The sequence below is a fragment of the Idiotropiscis lumnitzeri genome, chromosome 7 (assembly GCF_059441095.1).
Source record: "Idiotropiscis lumnitzeri isolate Australia: NSW breed Sydney's pygmy pipehorse chromosome 7, RoL_Ilum_1.0, whole genome shotgun sequence".
Lineage (NCBI taxonomy): Eukaryota > Metazoa > Chordata > Actinopteri > Syngnathiformes > Syngnathidae > Idiotropiscis > Idiotropiscis lumnitzeri.
Window position 1 is genome coordinate 20027454 of NC_142397.1, and position 26740 is coordinate 20054193.

At 39.6% G+C, this 26740-nt stretch overlaps 2 protein-coding genes across 6 annotated transcripts; both read right to left on the minus strand.

Moving 5' to 3' along the window:
- Window positions 1–331: 331 nt before the first annotated feature.
- gkup (glucuronokinase with putative uridyl pyrophosphorylase) lies at window positions 332–16462 on the minus strand. The gene is made up of 23 exons (XM_088301382.1): window positions 16068–16462; window positions 15027–15133; window positions 14890–14934; window positions 14623–14776; window positions 14473–14544; window positions 14319–14407; window positions 14072–14228; window positions 13212–13289; window positions 12758–12849; window positions 12512–12617; window positions 12351–12430; window positions 12176–12244; window positions 10713–10773; window positions 10603–10619; window positions 10409–10466; window positions 9884–9976; window positions 7163–7223; window positions 6925–7038; window positions 4646–4703; window positions 4411–4479; window positions 2511–2574; window positions 2333–2404; window positions 332–988 (listed from the first exon to the last, which is right to left on the minus strand). The coding sequence occupies exons 1-23, from the start codon at window positions 16122–16124 to the stop codon at window positions 893–895; spliced, it is 1869 nt and encodes a 622-aa protein (XP_088157508.1). The 5' UTR covers window positions 16125–16462; the 3' UTR covers window positions 332–892.
- Window positions 16463–17453: 991 nt separating this feature from the next.
- Window positions 17454–25113, minus strand: usf1 (upstream transcription factor 1). Of its 5 annotated transcripts, none has more exons than XM_088301130.1 (11): window positions 25020–25113; window positions 22943–23004; window positions 22793–22842; window positions 22437–22549; window positions 22049–22162; window positions 21138–21291; window positions 20923–21010; window positions 20792–20850; window positions 20625–20719; window positions 20322–20450; window positions 17454–19138 (listed from the first exon to the last, which is right to left on the minus strand). In XM_088301130.1, the coding sequence occupies exons 2-11, from the start codon at window positions 22948–22950 to the stop codon at window positions 19049–19051; spliced, it is 900 nt and encodes a 299-aa protein (XP_088157256.1). In that variant the 5' UTR covers window positions 22951–23004; window positions 25020–25113; the 3' UTR covers window positions 17454–19048. The 5 variants fall into 5 exon arrangements, with proteins under 5 accessions (XP_088157256.1, XP_088157260.1, XP_088157258.1 ...); XM_088301134.1 differs by having other exon boundaries at window positions 17454–19152; XM_088301132.1 differs by having other exon boundaries at window positions 25016–25055.
- Window positions 25114–26740: the final 1627 nt, after the last annotated feature.

Here is a 26740-nt window from a genome sequence, read left to right on the forward strand (position 1 = left end):
ATACAGGAAAATCATGGAAGAAAACCTATTGGAGGCTGCAAAAGACTTGAGCTTCATAAGGAGATTCATTAAAGCTCAAGTTCCATGTATCACAGAAAATCTAAATTGATTAAAATAGCAGATCTACTATAATGTACTTTAAGAATATTGTGGAGACCTCAAAACTGAAATTCAAAACTCAGGACTCGATTGTGAAAACGAACATACCATATTTTCCGGACTATAAACCACTACTTTTTTTCCTAGATTTTGAACTATGCGGCTAATACAGCGGTGCGGCTTTTCTGTGAATTTTTTTTACCCTAAATAAATTTAGATTTTTTTTTTCTCGGTTCGGTTTTAACAACTAATTTTTTCAACAAAGCTGTGGCTTATAGCCTGGTGCGGCTTGTAACATGTTTACCTACAGCAGTATTGGTGGTTCATACGTAACACTGATTTACCCGAGCCTCAACCTCCGCCTGGCATGTTGCTCCACTTTAACGCTTGTTCGTCTAGTTCAGCGAAGCTTTTTGGGACCGATTAGGTGGTTGATTCAGAGTTTTGTATTTCAAGGTGTATCATGAGGCGCCAAATGCAAATTTTGTCTCGTAAACTGCGATGCAAAATAGCTTTTTTCGAGCCTTGTATTAATGTTCCGCTTCACAATTATGAGCTACTTTGTGTTTGCAGATCCTATAAAATATCAATCAAAAATCCATTGCATTTTGTTTGTTATAATGTGTGAAAAAGTTCAAGGGGTATGAATACTTATTTAAAACACTGTATATGACTCAATCAGTACCGACTGCATGTACCTATTTCCATGCAATACTTGCATTTATAATTCTTAAGAATCCTCCAGTGACCCTTGTTGGCCTTGTGCACCCTGACTTGAGCCCTGGGGTGCCAGTCACGGTTGACTGGCGACAGTGCTGACAGATGGGTTGTATGGAGTGATGACACAGAAAACACAGCCGGCCTCTTGGAAGGCTTGTCTCATCTCTTCCTGATGGGACAGACAAAAGCCACATCAGAAAACCAAATATAGCTAGCTTTCCTCTGACTGGTAACTGAGCTGCACCAACTTGGTACTTACATGTTAAGAGTTTGCACAAATAAAAAAACAACTATTGTGAATCCAAGTGGGACTCCTCCAAACGTTGATGATAATAATATGTATACTACTAGTAAGTACATAGGAATAGCAAGACTTGTGTAAATTGCAGGGTATGCACTGTAGCAAGTACTGTATGTCATAGCATTAGCGCTTTCTGAGTATGTACAGGAGGAAAAAAATCATAAAAGATGAAAGAGATTGAATATATTGTACAGTAAATCCCCGTTTGACAATAAGCTTCAGACCAACCCACAGTCAGTGCAAATTTGCGACATATCGATGACAGTAAATACATTTTTATAAAAACCATAAGGACCTGGGTTCTAAATGACCTTTTTTTTTTTACCTCCAGCCAATGTGGCTGGTGACCTTCTAAAGTTACCAGCCAATCAGAATTTCGGCCAGCCATTTTTTTTTTATGTTAGCGCCGCTCTTTTTAACTACTTCCCTCACATTATGTCTTGTTCATTTCTTGCACTGGTTGCACGCTAGACCAGTACAGATTTTTGCCCCATTCAGAGTCGTGAGGGATTTGGAGCATATTCCAGCTGATTTTGTGCAAAAGGGCTATGGTACACCCTGCAATGAACAACAGTTCTTCACGGAGTGATTGTGGCCCACTCTATTATATGACACCAACCCGAGACATGTCAGATGCGAGAAAGAGGAAAGGGAGTGATGGTGACCCTTGAGCAACTTCAACTGAAATGTGAGGGACACACTTCCCAGGCTTTGTGGCGCATGACTGAGTTTGAGGTGTTGCCCTGCTCAGTCATACAATAACAGCAAGTTGAAAAAGCAGTGTAGATAAACTGTACTCCAAATTTTTTTTTTCCATGTTCAAAACTGTGGCTTCGATGCAAATATGAGTTGTTGTTTTTTTTAGTTGTATGTGAAAGAAACACTGAATTTAATGGTTAAAATTTACAATCAAACAAATTACAATGAAGCTTGCAGCAACATAACAGCGAATTTAAACTTTTTAAAAAAAATCCACAACAGTAGTTTTTTTTCTTTTCAAGTAATGTACATTTTATACTTCTCAAGTAAATTAGATTTCCTTGAGTACAGTTCAGTTGTATTTGACTTAGGTACTCTAAATCTGCTTGCTTAATCCTCAACCTTTGTACCCATTTTTACTATTTTAATGTTGGGCATTATGGTGGTACTTGGAGATAAGGTTGAGAACCACTGCCCAACCTCAACTGGAAATATTCTGTGGGGTAATCTTACTAGTTTTTCTGGGTCGAGACACAATCCCACCACTGCCCCTCCGCTGCCTGGTAACTTCACCGCCGAGCCAAACTGCAAAGAGCACCGAGCATAAAAAGAAAGAGCATAACACTTGAGAAAGACACATGTTGTTGAATAAAATAAGAAATTTATATGTAGACAGAAAAATCCCTGATACCTGTTTTGCCAACGTCACCATCTTGAGGTTGCCAGGACCCAGGCACTCATCGGAGTACACGGATCTGTAGGAAGTATTGTTTCTGCTGATTAGTCTAAACATGCTTGTGACCGTGTGGGTCAACAGAAGGCTGTTTTTTTTCCCCCCATGTTAACATTTTTAGCTTCTAGCTTATGATCCTAGATGAGGGAAGACATCTCTTAAATGTGTCCTTTATTCTTTGTTACTGTAAGCAGTGGTGGGTGGTCAAGGCCTTCAGGCCTTCTATGCTGGCTTAACATAATCAAGAAATCATGATCATATTCTTCACTTTGATGTCATAATATATCCTCTCCATCCATCCATTATCCGCCGCTTATCCAGGGTCGGGTCGCGGGGGCAGCAGCTTCAACAGGGAAGCCCAGACTTCCCGCTCCCTAGCCACATCTTCCAGCTCTGCCGGAGGGATGCCCAGGCGTTCCCAGGTCAGCCGGGAGACGTAGTCTCTCCAGCGTGTCCTGGGTCCTCTGGGCCTCCTGCCGGTGGGACATGCCTCCCCTGGGAGGCGTCCAGGAGGCATCCTAAACAGATGCCCGAGCCACCTCATCTGGCTCCTCTCTACGTGGAGGAGCAGCGGCTCGACACTGAGTCCCTCCCGGATGGCCGAGCTTCTCACCCTATCTCTAAGGGAGAGACCAGACACCCTGCGGAGGAAACTCATTTCGGCCGCTTGTATCCGAGATCTTGTTCTTTCGGTCGCGACCCACAGCTCGTGACCATAGGTGAGGGTAGGAACGTAGATCGACCGGTAAATCGAGAGCTTCGCCTTTTGGCTCAGCTCCCTCTTCACCACGACAGACCGATACAGCGTCCGCATCACAGTGGAGGCTGCACCGATCCGCCTGTCGATCTCTCGCTCCATCCTCCCCTCACTCGTAAACAAGACCCCAAGATACTTAAACTCCTCCACTTGGGGCAGGATCTCCTCCCCGACCTGGAGAGGGCACTCCACCCTTTTCCGACTGAGAACCACAGTCTCAGATTTGGAGGTGCTGATCTTCACACTCGACTGCGAACCGCTCCAATGAGAGTTGGAGATCACGGCTTGACGAAGCCAACAGTACTGTATCCTAGTGTTGTATTTTTTGTGACTTCAGACTATCAGAATTTAGCTGGATCTTGTTGCCAGGCAGATTTCACAATACTCGTAGCACGCACTATTCGTCCGAGGCCTTCAGATTCAATTGTGCAGGCATCTGTTCTGTCAAACACTATGGGCTTTCAGAGTTGATAGACAGTTTTGATAGCCAATCAGATCACAAATTGGTTACGGTAAGCCTTCTTGCTGGTTCCAGGTGAACGCGTTTTGTGATTGGATACTCAGTCGTGAGGGGAATCAACACAGTTATAACTGGCGACCGTTCGAAAATCTAAGATATATTTTTGCTTTTTTTAAACCACAATGGCCGAAGGAGGGAAAAGTGTGGATTAAATTGCAGATACACTTGTAAGGTCATTTTTCAAGATGGACCTTTCACGAGAAGCTAGGTTGTCCAACACTCACTCAGTACTGTGGAAATGTGTTTCTGTATATTATTTGTCCAGCCGTGGTGTCATAAATGATGCTGTTATGAGGAGGGTTTGATTCAAGTCAGACTAAGTAGGACTTCACTGAAGGCCTACGTCTGAAATGCATGGCCCGCCACTAACTTTAAGGTGAACGATAACCATTTTCTCTCTTACTTTTGAAAGCTGTTTTCCCCCACTGATCCCTTTTGGAGAAATATCCATAAAAGAGGCAGAGTTTGAGGACAAATTATTTCTAAAAGCCTAAGTGAATACTTGTATGAGTTCAATCTTTAATACTGTGCTTTATATACAATTTTCCAATTCTACTAATGCATCAGACCAGATGGTTTACCTCCTTAGCTCAAAGTTGTGGTCCATTAGTCGCGCTAGACACTTCCAGTCTTTTTCCATTAGAGCCACCCTGAGAGAACAGATGGAATGTTTCTTTCAACTGATGACAAGGTGAAATAGGGGTATAGTTTTATACATTTTAAAAAATCCTTAAAAAGACATATTACATGATTTCAGCTAAGTGCTTGTAATCTGAACAACAAAAAAAACATTGAAGACAGAACAAATTGACTTACCTGGCTTGATCCGTAAGTTGAGCAAAAGTCTCCATGGCTTCGACCACAAGAGGCTCCCCTGAAGGAAGACAACTCATGCTAAATGAAGATTCAATACGTCACCACCTTTCACGATAGACTGGAAAGAAATACTAGATCTATTATATCTAAAAAATAGATTGTAAAACCACTGAAACATTTTAGATCTTTTCACTAATTTTATGACGACTGATTAATTTTTTCTGACTTTTCAGATTTTATGTGCTATAGTAAACCCCCCATCATTGCAGGTTGGAGGGTCGCAGTCCTGCTATTTCGCCAATTTTTTTTGTCCAGTTATTAACTCTATTTTGGGTAATTCCCCCATAAAGCTTGTGTATTATTATTATTGTTGTTATTAGAACCACTATTGCCCATAAATGAACACGTATTTAACTTGAAACTGTAAATTTGAAAGGTCAAAGAAAAAGGTATATAAGCACAGCACATACTTTTTGTTGAAAAATTATTTCATGCAGTAAATCCTGCTTTTTACGCCTGTGGAAAGCAACAGCTGTGGGTTATATAAACTGTGTTATTGATGTACTGGATGTATATTATGAGAAGATAAGAATGCTTGCTATGCTAGTTTGCAAAACATTTGATATGTTCACTCTGAAAACTCAGAGGGATCAGCACACTGTTCCACTGTGTAATATTTTTGTGTTATCCATGGCTCTTGCTCGCTCTCAATTAAATTAGGGCTGTCAAAATTAAAGCATTAACTCAGGTGATTAATCCCCAAAAATTTAACTCAGTTAACTCAGTTTGATTTACTTAAAAAATAATTTGCATACTTTTCAAATATTGTGCCATATTAGCTGTATTTAGCAAGCCTCAGAACAAAACACTGTGTTTAAGTTACCTCTGGGCCTTGCAAACCAACACTGCTGGAGTGTGGCGCTTGTGGGCAGTTTTGAGAAATGTTTCGAAAATAAACGTCTGCAAAGATGTCTCCATTTAGATCGTATTCAAGAATCCAATAAAGCAATTAGAACTGTCTTTGAATTAAATATAAAATATACTTCATATTTGGTGATTTTGCATCAATTCCAAGAGCTTATTCAAGTAAATATCTGTTATAAGCTTCGCAAAAAAATAGTAGTTGAAAGATGTGATTAATCACAATTAATCATGGAATTTTATGTGATAAATTAGTTAAAAAAAAAAAGTAATCACTTGACAGCACTAGTTTAAATGTATTTGTAAAAAGTATCGTTTTGTGAGACCTTTAAAAAAAATTGAAAAAAGTGCCGTAAATGCAATAAAAACACGTCTGGAGAGTATTTGTATAGAGCATTTCTATAATTGTGGATTTCACTTTTTGGTGGTCTGGAACCAAACCCTCCATGAGCTATCACTTGACTGTGGTGTATGTGTTTGCATGTCCCAATGATTCTAGGAGCTAAGAGGTCTGGGGTTTTATGCCCCTGGCAGGGTCACCCATGGCAAACAGGTCCCAAGTGAGTTTCCAGACAATGCACAACTCAAGACCCCTCACATCATGAGTAAAATAATTGGATCACATTTTCCCTTGCCGGAACATGGGTCACCGGGGCCCCCTCTGGAGCCAGGCTTGGAGGTGGGGCTCGTTGCTGAGCGCCAGGTGGGCGGGCTGCGCCCATGTGTCCCGGCCAGGCTCAGTCTGAAAAGGCAATGTGGGTCCCACTTCTCATGGGCTCACTACCTGTGGGAGGGGCCAAAGGAGTCGGGTGCCCTGTGAGCCAGGCAGTGGCAAAAGGCAAGGATTTTGGCGGACTGATCCCCAGCTACAGAAACCACCTTTTGGGACATGGACCATCACCTCTCTGGCAGGGAAGGAGCCCGAGCTGGTGTGCAAGGCAGAGAAGTTAGGATTAGACATCATTGGGGCTCACCTCCACACACAATTTGGGCTTTTCTACCAGTCCTCTTGAGAAGAATTGGACACTCTTCCACTCGGGAGTTGCCAAAGATGAGAGGCCAAGCAGGTGTGGGCATACTTACTGCCCCAACGGCTTGTCGCCTGTGCATTGGGGTTCACCCTGTTGGACGAGAGGGTAGCCTCCCTCCGCCTGAGGGTATTCCAGCGGAGGAGTTGTAGGACATGGCTAAGAAAAGAAAAGTCTGGGCTTCCCTGCTGAAGCTGCCGCGACCCGACCCGAATAAGCCGCAGAAAAGGGATGAATGGATGGATGGATGGATGGAATGTAACCCCAGCGATTGGAGAGGGGATTACTGTATTTTTAAAAAATGAAGTCTGATAAAGAATATTAGAGTACCAGCAAGCCAGCGTTGTCGGATGTTATTGTGAATGCGTCCAGAGTCACTCGGATCACTCAAGTAGGCCAACCAGAACAGAGGTAGTACACTCATATCCATAGAGATGTAGTTCCCTAAAAAGGTAAAATACCACACATAAGTTAGGTATGCTATAACATACATACGCACATACATTCATACATACGTATACGTATGATTGTATGTAAACTGGTATATACTGTACAATGACGTGAATACCGTAACCCTGCTCGTCCATGAGCTTTTTGCTGAAGTCCATGTAGACTAAACCTTCGTAGACCTGCAAGATAAAACAATTTCTTACTACTGCATGTGCACATTGATTGATTGACTTTTGATTTATTCAGTATATAAACACATTACAAGATAAAAATACAAATTGGAAGAAAGAAAGAGAAAGCAAATCATCAGTCGATGTCATAGATCAACTCGGTTTACATCTTCAAAGGGAGTAGGAAGATGTACAATACGTATCTAGGCCTAGTCCCCTGAGCTCACATATCAAATGATTACACTGATTTATCATTTATAATGGATACAAAGTATTATGCCACAGTAGAATATATACTTCTGTACCAGGTTCACACGATAACTACGTGTATGTATATGTTGTTCATATTTCTACTTTTGAACACCACAAGTGATTCACACCTTCTCAATTCATTATTGTAATTATTACATAGATTGACACCTTTAACAGAGACACACATTTGCTTTATGTTAAGAGTCTTTAAATTTTCAAGGTCACTGGTGCCCTTAGGTTATAACAGCAATCTTCGTTAATTTCAAACAGATTTTGAATACTGTGGCAGAGTTGCATATTGTATGCTTATTTGAGCTGTTTTAAATTTGATTAAGTCGTGAAATTTAAGAGTGTTTAATTTGATAAATAAATGATTCGTTGGTTCTAGATAATTTGAATGGTTGATAAGTCATATGGCTCTTTATTGAAGTTTATAGATAGGCTGTGTATTTGTTTTATATGTATTTCCCAATATCTCCACGCAATAGGTCAGGTATGGCAGTAATAATGAACAATAGAATGTGGATGATGATTCCTATTTTAGGAGGTCCTTGATTTTATAAAGGATACCTATAGTTTTAGATATTTTACTTTAATTATTTTCCATTTGTGATTTCCAACATATTCTATAGCAACCCCAAGAAATTTATTTTTCTATTTCAATAGAGTCGATGATAATCTTGACCTGGTGTCGGAGTTGTTTTTGGCATTTTAAGATTTAGTCTTAGTCTTTTGGACGAAAATGCTTATTAGTTTTCATCACATTTAGTCATTCCTATTTGTGATAGTTTTAGTCGACGAAAACTCCAAACGGTTTTAATCTAGTTTTACTCGACGGAAACTCCCAAAACGTTTTCGTGTAGTTTTCGTAACTTTATACGACAAAAACTCAAAAAGGTTTTAGTACGTTTTAGTTCAAAATAGGCATACAAGGTTTCCACCCGATAGCAAAGACTTTCTGATCGACAAATAAGGATAACGCATTAGTGGTAACAGCGGAATCAATGATCTTTGCTCCAAAATAAGCAGAGAACCAAAACATTTTTTTGGGCATTATTTCACTTAAAGCAACATAAATAAACAAATTTAAAACATGTTAACAACATAGACTTGTTCTAATACAGTAGCACAACTGCAAACTCTATCAAAAATACGTCTTGTTTACTTTTAACAGCTCGCTATCAGAACCAAGTAGCCTACCGATTGTCACTGTTGCCATGGTCTGTCAATGAAAAGCGTGTCAGCGTGTGTGAGCCGAGACGAATGACCGCAGACGTGTTTGTGTTTTGTTGTGCCAGTGCGCGACTGTGCGTGTGTGGCACATGCACCCTGCGTGTTGTCCCGGCGGTGGCCGTGCCCAAAAGAGGATCGGTTACACCAGCATCGCAATTTTTGAACGGCAGATTACATGTACAATAGGAAGGGATGTCATAAAATTTTAACGTCTGACGGATCACACGCTAGCAATTTTGTCCAGTCTCGTCTCGTCAACAAAAATTATTTTACGTCACGTCATGGCACTGCCTGATGTGTTTAATTTGACTGGTGCCAAAGATTATGAACTTTGTCCTATTCAAATTCAAAGACAATTTATTTGCAACAAATAAACTTTTTTTTAACAAATTTAATTCATTTTCCACAGTAGTCAGAAGATGCTTGAGTTTTTTTTCCATAACAATATAATGTTGTATCATCAGCAAATACAAATTTTTAAGTGATTTAGAGCAACAGAAGATATCATTGCTATATTATAGAAACAATTTGGGACCAAGCACAGACCCTTGGGGAACCCCATGAGTTATCTTCAGCAGGATCGATTTCACGTTTTTAATTGCACATACTGATTCCTATCATCTAGGTAACTTTTTCTCCATTTATATATGCCAAACCTCTTAGACCATATTTGTCTAATTTTGCCATTAATATATTATGATCTATGGTGTCAACAGCTTTTTAAAGTCAAAATCCCAAGAGTAAATTCTTTCTTTATCTATACTAGTAGCAATGTCTTCCACAAGTTCCATTACTGCCATAGAGGAGGATCTTTTTTCTCTGAAACCATATTGATTCTCGCTTAAAAGATTGTGCTTTTCGATAAAGTTGTCGAGTCTGCTTGAAACTAGTTTCTCCAGACTTTTTGAGAACTGTGGCAGCAGTGATATTGGTTTGTAGTTTGTCTCCACATTATTTTAATAATATGTCAACACCTTCCACAGAGGAATGTGGTACAAAAATCTGCCTGGTTCGGACAAGTGTGGAAAAGCGGGCCACCCAATCAAACATGCAGGCTGATCGATTGGATCATAGAAAGGTAAAAGAAATGAACCTCTTTGTTTTAAAAACATCGGCCGGCCCACTGATGGCTGTCGACCCACAATGGAATTGCTTGGTACACTCGATTGCCAGTTCAGCCTTACCTGCGCAACCCTGTCTTGAAGGCCTGCAGTTATGAACAGTTCGTCAGTTTCCACATTAAGAATGAAGTTGGCTCGGATTGGCTTTGGGAGATCCTGGTTTGCATGGAAACAAGACAGAGTGTCAATGATTAATATCAAATCTTCTTAATATGAAACTTCAATATGAAAGCTGCTTGTTCCTCTCACCAAGTGCAGTCAATGTTGTTTTGGGCTGTGTTTGTTCAAATGTTATTCTTGTAATTAGTTACATTTTTTTCGATGTAGTGGTAACAAACACACATGGTATTTACAAACCAAATTAGACAATGCCCAGTATAAACTACATTGTTTTGCAAAATGTTAAAACTTCCAAAGAAAATGTTTCTGTGGGTTGAATGGAAACCAATTCAACTGCAATATTTGGTAAACAAACTCAAATTTCAGTGGAGTTGCATCATTTGGAACGACTCGACACTAAGCACTTGGAAGAGGCAATAATAAAGACCTTAGTGGCCTGAGTGCTAGGTTAATACCAGACCTCCTTACATCATCTGTGAGGTTGTAAAATTTCATGAGACACTTCAGGGTAGCTGAGACGATGGCGCTGCACACAACATGACAAGACCAGTAAATTATTTCATAATAGCTTTATGAACCACAAACCAGGGAAAATTCCAACGAAAAATAAGTAGACAGTATGACGTTTGATTTGGACTATAAGAGGACAGTAAGTTATTAACCTGCTCCCAGCGAGGCCCTGCAAGAAAGACAGACAGAAAAGGACATTCAGGTTTTCTTTTCAGTTTACTGTCTTAGTTATGAAGCAATTAGTACATGAGTAGACCCTCACCACTTGTCGTGGAATATTTGTGTCATACTTCAGCGTGAAGTTCTGCTTTGTCAAAGCGATGCTGTGGAGACAAATGTTGAAGGAACACATCAGTGGTGAAACATACAATGTTGATAACTACTAAATAGGTTTGGCAAGACGTCTGAAGAGTCACTTGTCTGCAGCCCTGCGTGCTGTCCTGGTGGTGGCAGTGCCCAAACGAGGATAGGCTGCACCAGCATTGCAATTTTTTGAGAGACAGATTACATGTACAATAGAAATTTTGTCCTGTCTCGTCTCGGCAATCCATGTACGTCACGTCATGTTTCCGTCATCAAAGAGCCACGTTTAGATCGTCATTGTCTTGTTGTGATCATGAAAAAAAGGGATGTTAACAAATATTTTCATCATCGTCATTGTTGACGAACACTGAAAGTATAATGATTTCCAATAGAGAGTTTGTAATCAGTCCCTTATATGACTCCGAGCGAAACATGGGGAGTGCAGAGTGGGGCGTGGTCATATTCCTTATCAAATGTAGGTCGTCATTTATTTCCTAATTTCTCCTAAATTAATGGATAAAGATAAAATAACTAATTTGAGTTTCCAGATCAAAAATATATAGAAACTGAGCTTGTTAAATGGGCCATCTCGGCGAGATAATTCCTTTGAGAAGTGCAGTCCACTTGTTTACATATAAATGTTAAAGTGGTAAAGCCAGAGATTTGTTGACATTATAGTTATAATCTGCGCATATTTGTTTGATTTCTTATAGATTTGTATCATAGTATACGTCGCACTTGTGTGGCAGAATTAAATTGTCATGGTGAATGCTTACACTTACAAGACATGTTAATGTATTTAGTAAGTTTAAACCTATAATTGGAGTAGAGAAATAAACTTCATTCATATTAATGACTCATTTGCCTACATTTTAATATCCTATAATCTATAAGAGATCTGATATATTTTATTGTGATTAAGATGAATTAATTAGTTGTTTCAAAAAAAAAATTATTAAAAAGGACCTTGGAAAAAAAAGCATACAACATGGCAATCACAATCTTTAGGGGAAAAAAAAAATCACAATTGAATTTTCTATAGTCATTCATCCCTAGCTTTCTTTCTATTCATCTTCCTTCCAAGTAGAACCAGTAAAAAAATGTTGATTTTCTTTTGTTTGTTTGTTTTGGTTTTTCTAGACAGCTTGTTGCCCACAATCAGCAGCTCTGTGGTCATTCAACATATTGTATTTTAAAAGTTACATTTATTAAGTGTAACAAGTGTTTAGAATTATAGCAACTGTGTGTGGGTGGGGGGGGGGCATAATTAATTAATTGAGACATAAATCCCCACCAAAATGGAATTAAAACAATTATTAAATAGGAAATCATTTCTACTTGAGGGAAATGTACTTATTGGAGATGGGGACGAGAGGGTGAGGGAACACTGTAGTCCATCTTAGTGCTTCCACAAAATCTCACCCTTTTTGGCAGCAGAACTGGTAGAATTTCTTGCAGGTCGCTTGCAGCAGCCGAAGACCCCCAAAGTAACTGTGTGAATAAACCGTACAATACAGTACAAATGTGTTAATAACATACACAAATTAAAATATTGTCATAAATGCAAGGTAATGTCATGTTATTGCATCATACACACCCTTCTTTCCTACTGATGCTGAACAGATCTTGCAAGCTTCCAAACTCTGTGGGGTCATTGAGAGGATGTGGAACAAGAACCTACAATATCAAAGTAACTTAGTTCTTGTTTTCGATGGCGATGGCAATGTTGGGTGCACCAATGCGAGTGCGCAACTGTACCAAACTCTGGCTTTTCACCAGGGTGACCTCGGCCCAGAAGTTCATGATCGTCATTGCAATGGTTTTCCCGTTAAAGCAGTCTGACGGATTTCCCATTAATCCAACCCTGACAATTTATTGCAATAAGCACATTGTGTGGGTAGAGGGTAAACTTGTTAAAATTAAAACACTAGCTAAATACAATAATGCAACGATATAAATATAAATCAAAGTTATTGTTAACATTGCGATTATAACTATACAAACCTGGCAAAAGACCTAAATGTGATTGGTCTGGCAGATTTGTCTTGCTGCTTAGAGGAAAACCGAGTGAGCCACTTGGTGTAGTCTGACAGACCCTGAAATGTTACAAAACACACAAAGTGAATAAGGAAGGATTAATAAAATGCAGACGTTACTTTTACATGCAAATTATGTTAGAAAAGACCACAAAAATCAGCATCCATCTGAATTTACACATTAGTAGTAAAACTTAAACGTAAATGAAGATTTAAACAGGTCCGGGAAAGTTATACAAAATTTGATGTGGACTATATGTTGCACACTCTAATTAATTCATAAACAAAGCAAATTGCTTCCTAAATTATAACGTGTAATGTATCAATTTGCTAATCCTAATCATACACTGCAAGACACTTTTACTGAGCATATATTTTACAGGAACTAGTAAAATGATGGTGAAAAAACATAACACACATACCACTTGCCCAATTAGCTGGAAACCTGTTGGAAGCTTCATTCCATACACATTAAGCAAATTCTTGTTGATCATTCGCTCCTAAGAGAAAAACAATGGTATCAGCAATAGCCTGTTGGACCAAGAGAAGCTTTGTTCCAACGTTACCCAAGTAGTGGAACTGGAACCTATCACATGGAGTGTCCCTGAAGTTGAACAATTTGGAATTCAGTATTTATGAGAAAAATTCCACCATTGGTTGACGCCCATCAGATATGCAAGAATCTGAAGCCTTAACAAGTGTGTTTTTGCATTGTAGTTGTGGGACTTTTTTTTTGGATGCCACCCCACCACGAATGCAAAAGGCATTCATGGTCGGATGGCTTCATTGATTATGTTTTCCACTAGGAAATCATTGGCATAATCGCCGAAAACAGCACACGCATATATCCCACTGTCCTGGCAGCTCAGTATAATATGGCTAAAACATTGTAAATTGATATTACTAATAAAAGAAGCACAGACTATGAAATACATACTATGGTTTCTTTAGCTTTTAGTCTTTAGTGGTAAGCATTTCCATACTAAGGCAGGCAATAACCACCGCCTGTATGTGAAAGCCTCATACGTCAAAGCTAATGGTGAGTCAATTATAGTTTTTTTGCTGTACAAATTAACTTGCTTCTTCTTGAACGTCAGTTTAAGATTAGAAAATGCTCCATGGCTGACAAAGTGAGTAGTTGTAGTTTTTTCTTTCTGGCAATACTTTTACTCTGGAACTTATTCAATATTAATTATTTTCCTATGGGAAAGACTGGTTGACCAGAACATATGGTGCTTGGCCTCAGAGGCTTTAATGTAAAAAAAAAAAATAATTTACACACCCAGAATCTTCCAAAGGACCGGTCTTTGGCTTCCCTCTGACTTATGAAGTCAGACAGCAAGGGCAGAGTATCTTTCTTGATGCAGTAAAACACCACGCTGGCCAAACGAGACGTGATCCCTTCCTCTTCCTGAGGTTTCTCCCAGAAATGAGTTACCCTGCATCAAAAGGCAAGACTCACTTAAATCCCGGTCACAATTTGAGATGGATTTTCATTGCCAAAAAACAAACTAAACATTTCTTGTCACCGATGGGAGTCAGGACAGACTTCCACAATGCCCCTGGAGTTGCTTTTCTCGCCTCCCTCCATCTCATAGTAGATCATCAGTTCTCCAGGCTTTAGCACACACACAAAATAAGTTTCCTGAATGTGTCATTACCATAAAACAAAATCATTTTCACCTTTGAATGGAAGAAACGGATCACTTGAGTGATGTCAAAGTTTTGGTCTGCACACAACATGTCTCCTGCTATCTGCTTACACAGAGATCAAGAAATCAAGACCGCACAATGTCACAGATCCTCATTTCCTTTTAGACACACTCATTATACCACAATGATGTCATCGTGCAGTTTGCGACTGCGTATGGCCAACTCCAGGTCAGCCACAGCGCCAAGACTGTCCTCCTCCGTGGTGCTGCCATCATTGATTATGTTTTCCACTGGGAAATCATTGGCTGTGGCCCAGCGCTCAAAATGTTTATATCTAATCAGAGGAGAAATAAAAAGAAAACAGTAAAACAAATGAGCATGTCAGTTTTCTATTGGTGCCTTTCTGGTTTCTTAAAGAAAGTAAGTTGGAGCTGCTTCTGCACTCACTTGTCTGCATTACTGACAAGATACACCTCTGTGAATAACTGACGCCTGAGGACAGAGCAGACATACAATGAGCAAAATGACATTAGGTAAACATCATAACAATCAATGTTATAGCTCCTTAAGTCAAGGAGACTCACATGTTTATGGTTTTCCACCAAAAGTCCAAAATCTTCCTTCCGCCAATGCCAGGAAGCAAGGTCTTTGGTACCCCAATTAAGTGGCTGTATAAACCAGTATCATCATTCTGCTTGCGGAAAGATGAGTGAAAACAGGACTTGGTATAGTAATGTCAAAATGTGAATCGAGATCCTAAAGTTTGCATCAATATTTCTGAGACAAACCTGAAAGGATATTCCATTAGACAAATAAATTTTGCACTGTATATTACAGTGGAATTTTCTGTACTGCATGTTCTCATGTGGGACCAATACCAGCTGACGTTGAGCAAAAGGCAGAGTATACATTGGACCGGCCACCATTCGCTCAGTACATATAGAAAATTTAAAAAAAACACCCACATTCACATTTAATAGACAAAATAGTATGTTTTCAGATTGTGGGATGATGCCAATATACTGACAGAAAACCAGAGCGATCACAGATAAAACGATTCTGAACACATAGCCACTCAAAAGTGTTGCAAACTTGCTTACAACTCCCCCATATGGAAATTCATCCACAACAATTCGAGCAATATCACCTCACGTGCTCCCCTAATGTAACGTACACAGCCAATACCTGAATAATAACAAGCCAAGGTCCAAAAGGGGCTGTGCCAATTTGTCGTAAATCTCATCATAAAATGCCCCTAAATCACTATAGGGTCTTTTACGGGGCGAGCGGCATTTTAGTGCTGATGTCATTTTTACATGCAAACCTATTATATAAATGCCAATGTTAAGCTCAGGGAAGTGTCCCTTTAAACACTGGTTACTGGTTAAATCACTGCGTACGTGCATTACGTGGCACGAACGCTGCTTTGCATGTTGATTGTGAGAATAATACATGTTACATAATGATACATTTCACTCGATAATATGGATGCGGTATGTGAATAACTTTGATAACAGCGTAATTCTGAACCAAGATTCTGTAAGTTCTGCGTACCGCATCCACCTCGACTCTCCGAACTTTGTCCTCCTAAGCTTCATTCTTTTGCAATGAAAAGCCCCGCTCACCCGTATTTCAGTCTGCAAACGTGTGCCATGGCCGGCAACCAGCAGTATACAAATCATTGGGCCAGCTTCTGTTTACTGGGTGTTGCTCAGGATGTATCGCTGCAGTTCCTTAGTTCTTCCGGAGTTTCAATTAAACACGCTGAAAAAGATGTGGCTATAGCTTCAGCAGTACTCTGGACGACTACTATCGCTGCAGGCACGCACATTGACTTATTATGGCTGCAAACGCTTTTCGAGGCGTGGCTCAACCTAAACGTTTGACTCCGCCTTCATGAAGTCTCGACTTCTTAGGGCCTTACATTTTTGTTTTATTGGTGTTGGTAGCTCACACTCAGTCCTAGGACATGACATTTTTAAAACGCATTGAAAATTACAAACTACCAACTGACTGAAACCCAGATACTAACCACAACCATACAGAAAGAATGCACTCTGCTGGGGACATGTGGTACTGCAGATGGATGACAAAGTGGATGACGTCATTTGACCACATTTTTTAAACCCAGTGGCCGAGACACTAAGAACCAACACCAACACCCCAATTCCAAGCCCCCTAAACACGCTTTACATACTTTGGTGTTCAACAACCCTCCGTTCAGAATGGACGTCAAATGGCAGTTTCGTTCACTTCCGTCCAACAGTTCATAGCTCCGCCCCAACTGACTGAGGGTTGTAATTTTCTTTGTTCAATAAAATGTTTTTAAAAAAATAATAATGGTGACATCATTAAAAAAAGGAATAATAATTCGCTAAGATTCCGTGTGGAGGGAGTCAAACGTTTAGGTTGAGCCACGTACGCAGCCAGGGCTACGAGGATGATCCACTTCCAGACAGGCAAGTGTCGGTTTCAGTGTGTATTTGTTCCCGGAACGCCTCTCAAAGGACTGCCTGGACTCAAGCAGCAGCGTGATGGACAGTATTCCATGCTGTGATGGGCTTTTTCGATTTTGATTTTGCTTGTACATTGCGCAGGCTAATTATTTATTGTGTTTTCAACATTAAAAATGAATAAGTATTGGAAAGATTGTAATGGTTGTATAAATTAAGTACTTGGTTTTTATTGTGAAGAGGGTTTTCATTGTGAGGAGCCGGATGGGGTTGGACACGATAAACTTAGGCTTCCTCCTCCTCATTTGCGAACAGTGATATTTATATTGGTGCTTTTATCTTTATTTAAAAAACACGTTCAAATAAGGATTCATTCACTGGTTATAAAAGTTATTTAGCTGACAACGAATTCAATCAATGCTAAATTTGTTTCCAACAACTGTACATAACAGTCCAATGACAAATGAATACCTTACTCTCCCGTTTAACCTACCGTTTTATGGAATATACTAATAGAGGTAAAGTGTGCTTCCCATTAGTTACAGAAGGACAAAGGTGTCATTGATAAACATAATTTATCTGCGTTTTCATAATGTCATGATATCGGTAAACATTACAACGGTGGCATGAATTGCTTTTATATTGCAATGTCCCACTTTCTGTCTGACAGTGACTACCTATGGCAGCCGCGCCTCAATTCTAAGTCAATAATTAATCCAAACAAATTGAAACGTCCTTTCTTCCCTCTTATTCAACCCACCGCAACATGTACAAACGTTCACCTTCCACCCAATCTAAAAAAAAAATTCTAAATACAGTACTGGGTACACAAAAGTGAAAGTAACAAACACATTTATTGCTGCCCACCTACAATACCATGATTTAACTCTCCTTAGTTGCATGTATTCTAATACATTGTTACAATGTACTTGCAATCAAAGGTGAGGCTACAAAAAAGAGAAAAGATTAAAGCAAATATTAATACAAAGCAAAAAGTTATAAACGTGGTGTCACAAAGCAATGATGATGACATATACAGTAGTTTGGAGACAATAATGCAAGCATATAAAGAAAACTGGAGAACTACATTTACACTATGTTCTCAGCCCCACTTGCGTCAAACAGAGCGATATGGAATTATGACAATTTTTTTCTCCCAAGTTTTATCACAGCTTTGTACAGTAAGCATGATGGGGTAAGCATGATGGGCTAATTGTGGAAGAGGTTGCCGAGTCGCAGAGTGCAAAAAGATCCACTATGGTTCAGCACACTGTCAACCATGGATGCCACTACAACCCCTTCCCTCATGGTTTTCACATTTTGATCAAGGTCTGACACATTTTCACGTTCTGTTTTGGTTTCCTACAGATGACACAAGGATGCTGGGCAACTTTGGACAATGTTTGTGTACAGGACTGATTCAAATTTAACTCCCCGGCCATGTGCTGTATCAGACCATGATAGAATGCAACCCGCCATATAAACCATCACCGTGGGCACAGGAACACAATGTAAACGTCGCATTAAGGCCTTATCACACTGTACTTGGTTTTTCATTGTTCATCATGGGGTAGCGCACAAGGACAACAGTGCACGCTTGCCCATATTTTTAAGTGCTTGTGTAGCAACAGCTTTTCCCATGAGTCCGATCTGTTAGAATTCTGAAATCACTCTGCAAGCCCCTCATTTCTCAGAGAGCGGCACTGCAGTGATGTCAGCCGGCACCCACCTTGTACAACATGTCGTTCCGTCGTCAAGCTCTGGTAGCAAATACACAGTGAATGAGTTTGTCGACGGGCGCGCTTGCGTGCTGCTAAGTGCAGTGTGAAAATGGCCTTCAGTCGGTCATCACATGGAGCTTTTTCTACAGTGACTGTTGAGCTAACAGCTGTAAGAAGATGGTCTCAATGACCAGTTCATCGCTTTCCAATTTAATGCAATGAAGGTTGACATAAAATAAGTACTTTTAAAACTTTAAAATTATTAAAAGGTGTCATTTTCAGACAACGGGTTGAATATTTAGGACAATATTCAATTATTTCCTTATATGTCATGCATGCTTGACAAGCCTCCCAAGTCTCAGTCAAAGCATTACAAGTACTGTTTTGGCCCGTGTGCGGTTCTCTTCCAAAAGCTGCTCCTGAAAGGCTTTTTCACTGCGGGTCTGTACTGGACGCTCCCACAATGCCATGCTGACGTAGCACGTTCCTCAGAATCTGATTCTTGGATTTCCAGTCTTCTACCTGAGAAAAAGAGGCTTCAGATAGCATATTTGTGACTTTATATCAATGGGACAGAGGGAACACATTTTGATTTATGGTAATAGAGAATATCAGTCAAAACTAAAATGATTGAGTTGCTAGCTGTAAGAATTTTATATTTGTCAATATTTCCAGAACCACATTTGGTCATGGGTGCATATGTGTTTGTGACACTGTCTAAATAAATTGTGGGAATCTCCGTCAGACCGTTCTTAAAAGCAGCACAAAACATAATGACACTTGGCCACTTTCGTTCTACATCAACATAACATTAACCTCCTAAGGTTAAACTCTGGTTGTTGTCCAATTTATAAGGTGTCATTTAAAATGTTGTTTCCCAGCACAAAATATTGGAACTATAATTAGTCAAACTGGCAACAACAGAAAACCTTTACTAACTATACAGCCAAATGTTACAAAGAAAACGTTCAGCTCAAAATTCATTTTCCAGATATTCGAGTGGTCAGCCTGAATAAACAATAAAAGTGAAAAAAAAAAAACAAGTCATCTGATTCCCTGACAAAAAGTTTAAGACGATAAAATGACATAGCCTGTATGCTGCTGTATTGGACATTTTGGACCGGTTTACGTAATCATTGTGACGTATTCCAGACTGTTCATTTCGGACTTGTTTCGAGGTCTATTATGCTATTAAAAAAATGACGTATGCGATCAAGTATTGTCATACTTTAGATGGCAGTTGTAGCCATCTCAGATTTCATATTTTTTCTATGAGAAAGACATTTATTGCAGAAGTGACTGGCAAACGCAGCCAACCTGTCCGTGTACTGTACAGTGATAGCCATTATGATGGCAAAATGTACGATAAAACGGTGATGGATTCTAACCAAAACGTATGTGGACATGTGTAGGTATGTGCTAATCATCATCAAAAAATGTTACAGTGAAACTCGAATTATTTCTATATTCTCGTCATGTCGTGAGGTTGTCTCTCCGCGATTTACTCACAAATCGGCAGTGTGCTTCGTATAGCAGTGCGCCCTATATACGGATAAACGTTAGCTTTTCAGTTTGTTGTCTTTAATTCAAATTCCTTCCTATCCACCATATACCTGAAGCTCTCGTGAAGAAACAATTGTGATGCCTTCAAGTTTTGGAGGCAGATTATTTTTTGTACAAATGTCTCTCTCTCACACCAACATACCTCTTGTCGGAGAAGCTGATTGTCAATCCTAAGTCGATCAAGACCGCTGAGATCTTCCCCCAACTTCAGGTTGCTCTGTCGGAGTTCCTTGATGTAGTCACAGGCTTTGGACAAAATTCCCCCTTTACTCTGAAACAAAATGGGATGCGTGATAAGTTAACATCACGTCGTTACCTTCATAATGTTCGAAACTAATCCTTATAGATTTCATGTTGTTTTTCACAGGTTGTCAAATCGTGATACCTTAACTGAAACTACAGTGCTTAAATGTCTGAATGTAGCATTGGAAAGAGCACAGCTCACCTGTCCCGTCTTGGTGTAATCGATGTTGCAGTCTGGTATTGTCTTTGACAGTTGTACGATCCAGTTATTGATTTTGTCCCGACGTCTACGCTCAACTGAGGTGAGAGATATAAGCGTCAAACTGACTTCCTCTTGTGTATGAAGTGCCAGTTAAAATTTCTTACAACCTTCGTTGTGCTGTGCACGCCGTTTCTCATCCCTAGAACCCCGAGGCGCCTCTTGTTTTCTAGGAAACATGCCATATTGTAAGATTATAGGTAATTATGCTTTAAATTGTGGTAAATCATAATTTAAGTACGCTATGTATGGTTGAGTGCGAGGAGCGATTGTCCTTTGACTGGAGCCCGTCAAAACTTCCTGGGGTGACATCATCACATAGAGCTGCCCTGTAACCAAAAATCATAAGACTCAAACAACAACGGACCAAATGGAATTTTGAGGATAAGTGGATCAGATGATGGATAGAAACTTTTACATTATTGAAATCTTTTTTAGGTATACACATTATGTTACCTGTGGGTGTAGTTTGGCTGAGCAGCGTGTCAGATGCCTGTACTGTGGTCACCATGGTCCCTGTTGTGGCGTCAGCAATGGTGGCAGGATAGTATGTGTACTGTGTCTCAGTGGTGCTATCTCCCTCAAGCCCTTCTGACTGGGAGAAGACAGCCTGAGGTCAAAGAAACATGAATTACAACACAAAAAAAATGTCCTATTGTGATCAAACTGTCAATGAACCGAATCGCTGACCAATAAAGTGATTGTACCCATTGCTTTGATGAAGGGTGAACTGCTTCAAAATAATATGTGAGAATAAAGTGGAGCAACCAAAGTAAAACAATTTCTGGTTTAAAAAAAGGAGTGATTAAAAAGAGAAGGAAAGATAATGTAAATTTACTCATTCACTGCCATGTACGTTTATATTCGTCAAATGGATTAGTCGATCAGATCGGTGTCCATCGATTACTTTTGCCAGATATACGTTTACTTTAATCACACCAAACACAACCAAATAAATAAAAGCTAAACAAAAATACAATTAAACATTACTATTTAGTGGAAAAAACAACAGTCACAACCAATTAATTCAAGCAATGTACAATGTAATTTACATTGCATGTTGTTTACTGTACATCTATGCTTCTCTTGAAGAGCCATAAACGAGTATAGGCGGGTGATTTATGCGGATTTTAGACTTCCGGCACTATCAATTCTCTTTTCATTGAGAGTAAAGAAAGATTTACATGCACTATATATTTTCATTGTTATACACAACTTTCACATTTTCCTTATTTGTACTCATATGCACATTTAAAATTTCATTGGTTTCATAAAAACAATTAGAAAATGCGATAGCTATATATGCGTTCTAAGATTAAATGTTTAACATTGAAATAGACGCTGTTACACAAAGTTGGTGGTCTCACCTGAGTGACAGCCTGAGTGGTTGCAGGGAAACCAGTGACCAGACTCACTGCTGCACCGCCATCTGTCTGACCCTCTAACTGGCCGTCAGACACCTGGATCACTCTGTATGTCACCTAGAAGAAAACACATTATTGGCCAATGTCGCATTAAGCCTAAACAAGCAGCACATATACACAACAATCACAAACACAATACAGCTCTGACATTTAGGTTTTCAGTGAACCTGAACACAGAACCTGACAACTGTGAGGCAGATGCGCTAACCACTACGTGTGCTGACCTTAACCTTTACATTGACGATGTTTTAAAAATTAGGAACTCAAGACATTATAACAACAAATGTGGATTTTGATGATGGCAAAGTAAGTGTGTGACAAGACTCCTTACTTGTCCAACTCCTCCTTCTGTCTTGAATAAGTATTTGATGGGTTGATCCGTGAATGTGGAGGCAGACTGAATGGCTGCAATAGCTGCCGGGTCTTCTGCAGTGGCCACCGAGCCTGTCAGAGCACATAACAACAAGCAGGGCGTTTATTATAAACATCCTTTGAAAATTAAATAAATCAGAAGATTCTACGCAAACAAAATGTGGCATACACAAATAATCAAATGTTATAGTGGGATAAAATAAAAACACTATGGACACTTTACACATTCAAAGATACGGAAAAATAATTTAACTCTCAGTCAGCTCTATAATCATTCAATTGTGTGGACTGTATTTCAATATTAGACCACCTCACCTTCTTCGCTAACAGTAGTACTACGATCGGCATCAGGGCTTTTTTGTTGGCTGCAACAGAATGCAAAACTTGTATTAACATGAATAAAACCCACATATAAAGCTTTCTATTTTTTATTTTTTTTTTTAAAGCAACACAGGTCCCACTCACCTCTTCATTTCTGGCGACAGTCCTGGACAAGACGACCGCCTTCACTTGCTCCCACAGCCACACTATTGAGAGCATTCATGAGTTTGACAGATAACCCAGAGCTAACTTCCAACAGAGGGGTTTGTGCTTTTCTGCATTTCCCACAATGCTTTGCCAGTGGACATTGAAAAGCTAGCCCCACAAACAAAGCATCATTTGCTGTTTGTCATGCCTTGTAACTGCTTTGTAACTAATCAGCGAGAGCTAAATTTTTGCCATGGTTGCAAGACACAAGCATCGCTATCGGTTGGCAGATTGGAGAAAGAGCTTCGCATGAATGCAGAAGTGCTGTTGTTTCCCTATGTCTTCATTAATACAAGCCCGGGAAAAATGAATGCACTTTTCCACATCTGGATGGTAATGCCTCTGTGGTGTCATAATTTCCCAAAGGCTACTCTCTAAGGCATTGCACTGAGCGGGATTGTCTTCATCCATTAGATTGAGGTTTTACAAAGGCTCAACTTCTACGCTAGGCCTGGGAATGAGGACCCGACACAACGGTGGCAGTGGATTATCAGCGGTACCTTTTTTCACTTACAAGCTCAGTTTGTTTTTTCATCAGGAAACTAAAACTAGTAATCATTTTCTTTTTTATCCTATCATTTTGGAGAAATTAGGAAATAAGTGAAAAACGCCCAATTTTAATCCCCATGGGACTAAACTCTCCATTGGAAATCATTGCATGCTGCGGCGCATCATGTGCTTTTAGTCGGGGCCGCTTCGGGAGCGTCAATGTTCACCAAACAGAAGGTTCCAACGAGGAGGCCGACTCCACAGCCAAGTGTGGCCACATTGGAACGTTCCCTTGAGTGGTGTGCGTGTAGCCCAAAGCTGTTTCGTTCCAAAGAATAAAAAAGCACATTGTAGTTACGTCACCAGTCGAAAAACCTCATCAGAATAAATGTGCATATCTACTGACTCCCACTTCAGTTTGTGAAAATAAAACAGCTTTTGTGCCGTGCGTCCTCACTGTGATCAGGAAAGAAGCAGTGTGCCAGTCTTAACAGCATGATCTATGTACCTCTGCTCACTTCCACCGTTCCTTATTCTCATATAAAATCAGCCACCTCGAGATTAGTCCTTTTGATATGTTGAAGTGGTCATAGGTAGGGCTGTCACATGAATTTTAGTGCCAATTGATCACAGTTTTTGGACGTTATAAGCAATGAAAGTACAATGGTTTCCAATGGAGAGTTTGTAATAAGTCAGACCCTTTCCTCTTTAAAAAAAGTCGTTTTTCAAGTCGTCACTTATTTTCTAATTTCTCCAAAGTGAATGAATAAAAAAAGAAAATGATAACTAATGCCAGTTTCCCGTGCAAAAAAATATAAATTACGCTTTTTCGTGAAAAATGGGCCATCTTGGATCCTGTACTTTAACAAGAAACCGGTGTTTGCAACGAGAAGGCAAAGCAGCCGACAGCCACGATGAAACGCGTGAGATTGTGGGATATGTTACTATTTTTAGCACAGAAGTCGAACCCCTCTATAGAACTTCAAGAAACATGCTGCCAGGGTTAGTGTGCGCGCGTGTGTGTGTACGTGTTGTAAAACGACTTATCTTGTTCAGCTATACTGCATTTGCAGCAGAACGAAAAACGAAAGAATGTTATTGTTGCCGTAGCAGAACAGGGTGGTTTCTGCGCTCAAAATTACAGCAAAAATTGTAAGCAATTTAACAGAAAATACAACCACGTTAAAATTAACCTCACTATAGTTGCGACACATTTTTATGTGTTGTGTATTATATTTGAACAATTTAAACGGGTATGTCAAACACTACATGGACTTTATGGATCTCAAACGGAAGTTACGCTTTATACCTAGCTAAACGAGCTCCTTCCTGTTGTCTACAATGTTCGGCCCCAGCGGTTCTTTGCAGATGTTTACCAAACCATGTTACCTTATAGGTGTGGAATAGATGCACATTCCAGTGATTAATTCCACCAATCGAAAGTTAGTTCTTAATCGGTAAAATATGCGAAGAGAGCTACATTTTCGTGAGCATATTTTACTGTGATGAACAAAGACCTACTTACGCCGAGGTTTGGGTCCTCCCACAGCATTTGTCAACAGCATTACATGTCCACTTTACGCATGCGCAACAGGAAATAACGTCTTCTGACGTCACTGATGTTTATCTTTAACCGTTTATTCAGCCCGAATAGGACCCAGTCTCCCCAGGAGGCCTGGGTTCGAATCTCGAATTTCCCCATTGTGGGACTAATAAAGGCATTATTATAAAAAAAGAAAAAAAAAAAAAAATTCCGCCCGAATACTATATATATATATATATATATATATATCTCAGTAATGTCGATCCACCTAACAGTCTTTCACCAGTTGGCAATTTACGTTCCGTGCACGTTAAATAATTTTGAATCACTGTCGCTGAACCTTTTCGAATGTGTACAGGACTGCCCACTCGACAAAAAAGTGAAAGTCAACGTTCAACGTGTTACAACAGCTAATAAGAGTCGCTATTGAGTTGTCTACGGGAATCATCTTGAAGTTACGGGAATCATCTTGAAGTCTTATTTTACTCCCATATTTTCGTCAAGGAGTTATTAAATAGCTAATGATTATCATGAACTGACATAGACTCTGACAACAATCGATATCAATATGTAACTACAACTGACCGTAGATTATATGATTTTGTAACTTATACAGTAAAAAGAATGTTAAACTCACAGTTAATTAATTTGGCTTGCACCTCTCGCTGCATTGGTAATGCTAGATAGCCAATCATTATAGTATTAGTAAGGTGTGTCATACACCTTAATAATAATGTAGGGTAAAGTAAATTCAATGTCAATGGAAACAAAAACATGGGACGGCGACCACGTGTCCAGCCCATGTCTTATCAAAAGTCACATTTTTATTCGATGAAGTAATCAACCACTGAGTGACACCAGTGTGATATGTTGACAATATATCTTGTTATACATTGCTGACATTTCGATTGGCGTCAATCAGTATTGAGGGTAGAAGATGGTGCTGAACAACACTTAAAGCCTCATGATGAATTGACAATGATAGTACAGAATGAAATACCAAGAAAACAAAACACTGGACAGCACCCGCGGTTCGACCCCATGCAGGGATTGAGAAGAGGCGAATTCTGCGGTAGAATTGATTCTTGTCGAAGTAACCACTGAGCTACGCCAGTGCGATTCAAATCCGCTTCAAACTAGATAATTATACAACAATCTGGTTGCATGGAGCAAAAAATGGTCGACTGTTGACAAATATACTCAGAATGCCCGTGTCTCTTCTGGTCGTTGAATATTTCATTTGGAAAATAGGCAAACAAGTGTTTTTTTATTTTTATTTTGATAACAAAACAACAACATTGAAATACAACTTGACATTCTAGTTTGTTGACAAGGACAAAGGAATAAAAATAATTCTAAAACGACAATAGAGTATAGCACGAGAAACAAATCAAAATACGACTCGTACAGTTGTTTTAGATTCCGGAAGTTGTCACCGACATTTCTCCTACTGACCAGGAGATGGCGACAGCGGCCCGTGTGGGTGGCGGGGGTCGTCCAACGCCTGGAAGATGAGATATATTTTGGTCACATATGCTCCACTACAAAAATAAACGAATAAACGCATTTATTGTAAAAATAGATATTCTGTGCGTATGCAATATGTGTTTATTTGTTTGTGCAGCCCGCTCCCAAATTGCGGTCTGCAGACCAGTGAATGATGATGATGATGATGATTGTTATTATTATTATTATTATTATTA

What these genes read in the sequence shown, in the direction of transcription:
- gkup (XM_088301382.1), bottom strand. Translation starts at nt 16,124, where the DNA reads ATGATTTGTATACTGCTGGTTGCCGGCCATGGCACACGTTTGCAGACT. An exon ending in CTTGTCAGTAATGCAGACAA is followed by an intron (nt 14,777 to 14,889) that starts GTGAGTGCAGAA and finishes TCCTCTGATTAG; the next exon opens with ATATAAACATTTTGAGCGCT. An exon ending in CCGACAACGCTGGCTTGCTG is followed by an intron (nt 4,704 to 6,924) that starts GTACTCTAATAT and finishes GTCTTCCTTCAG; the next exon opens with GGGAGCCTCTTGTGGTCGAA.
- usf1 (XM_088301130.1), bottom strand. An exon ending in TACTACTGTTAGCGAAGAAG is followed by an intron (nt 22,550 to 22,792) that starts GTGAGGTGGTCT and finishes GTGCTCTGACAG; the next exon opens with GCTCGGTGGCCACTGCAGAA. An exon ending in CCACTCAGGCTGTCACTCAG is followed by an intron (nt 21,292 to 22,048) that starts GTGAGACCACCA and finishes CTTTGACCTCAG; the next exon opens with GCTGTCTTCTCCCAGTCAGA.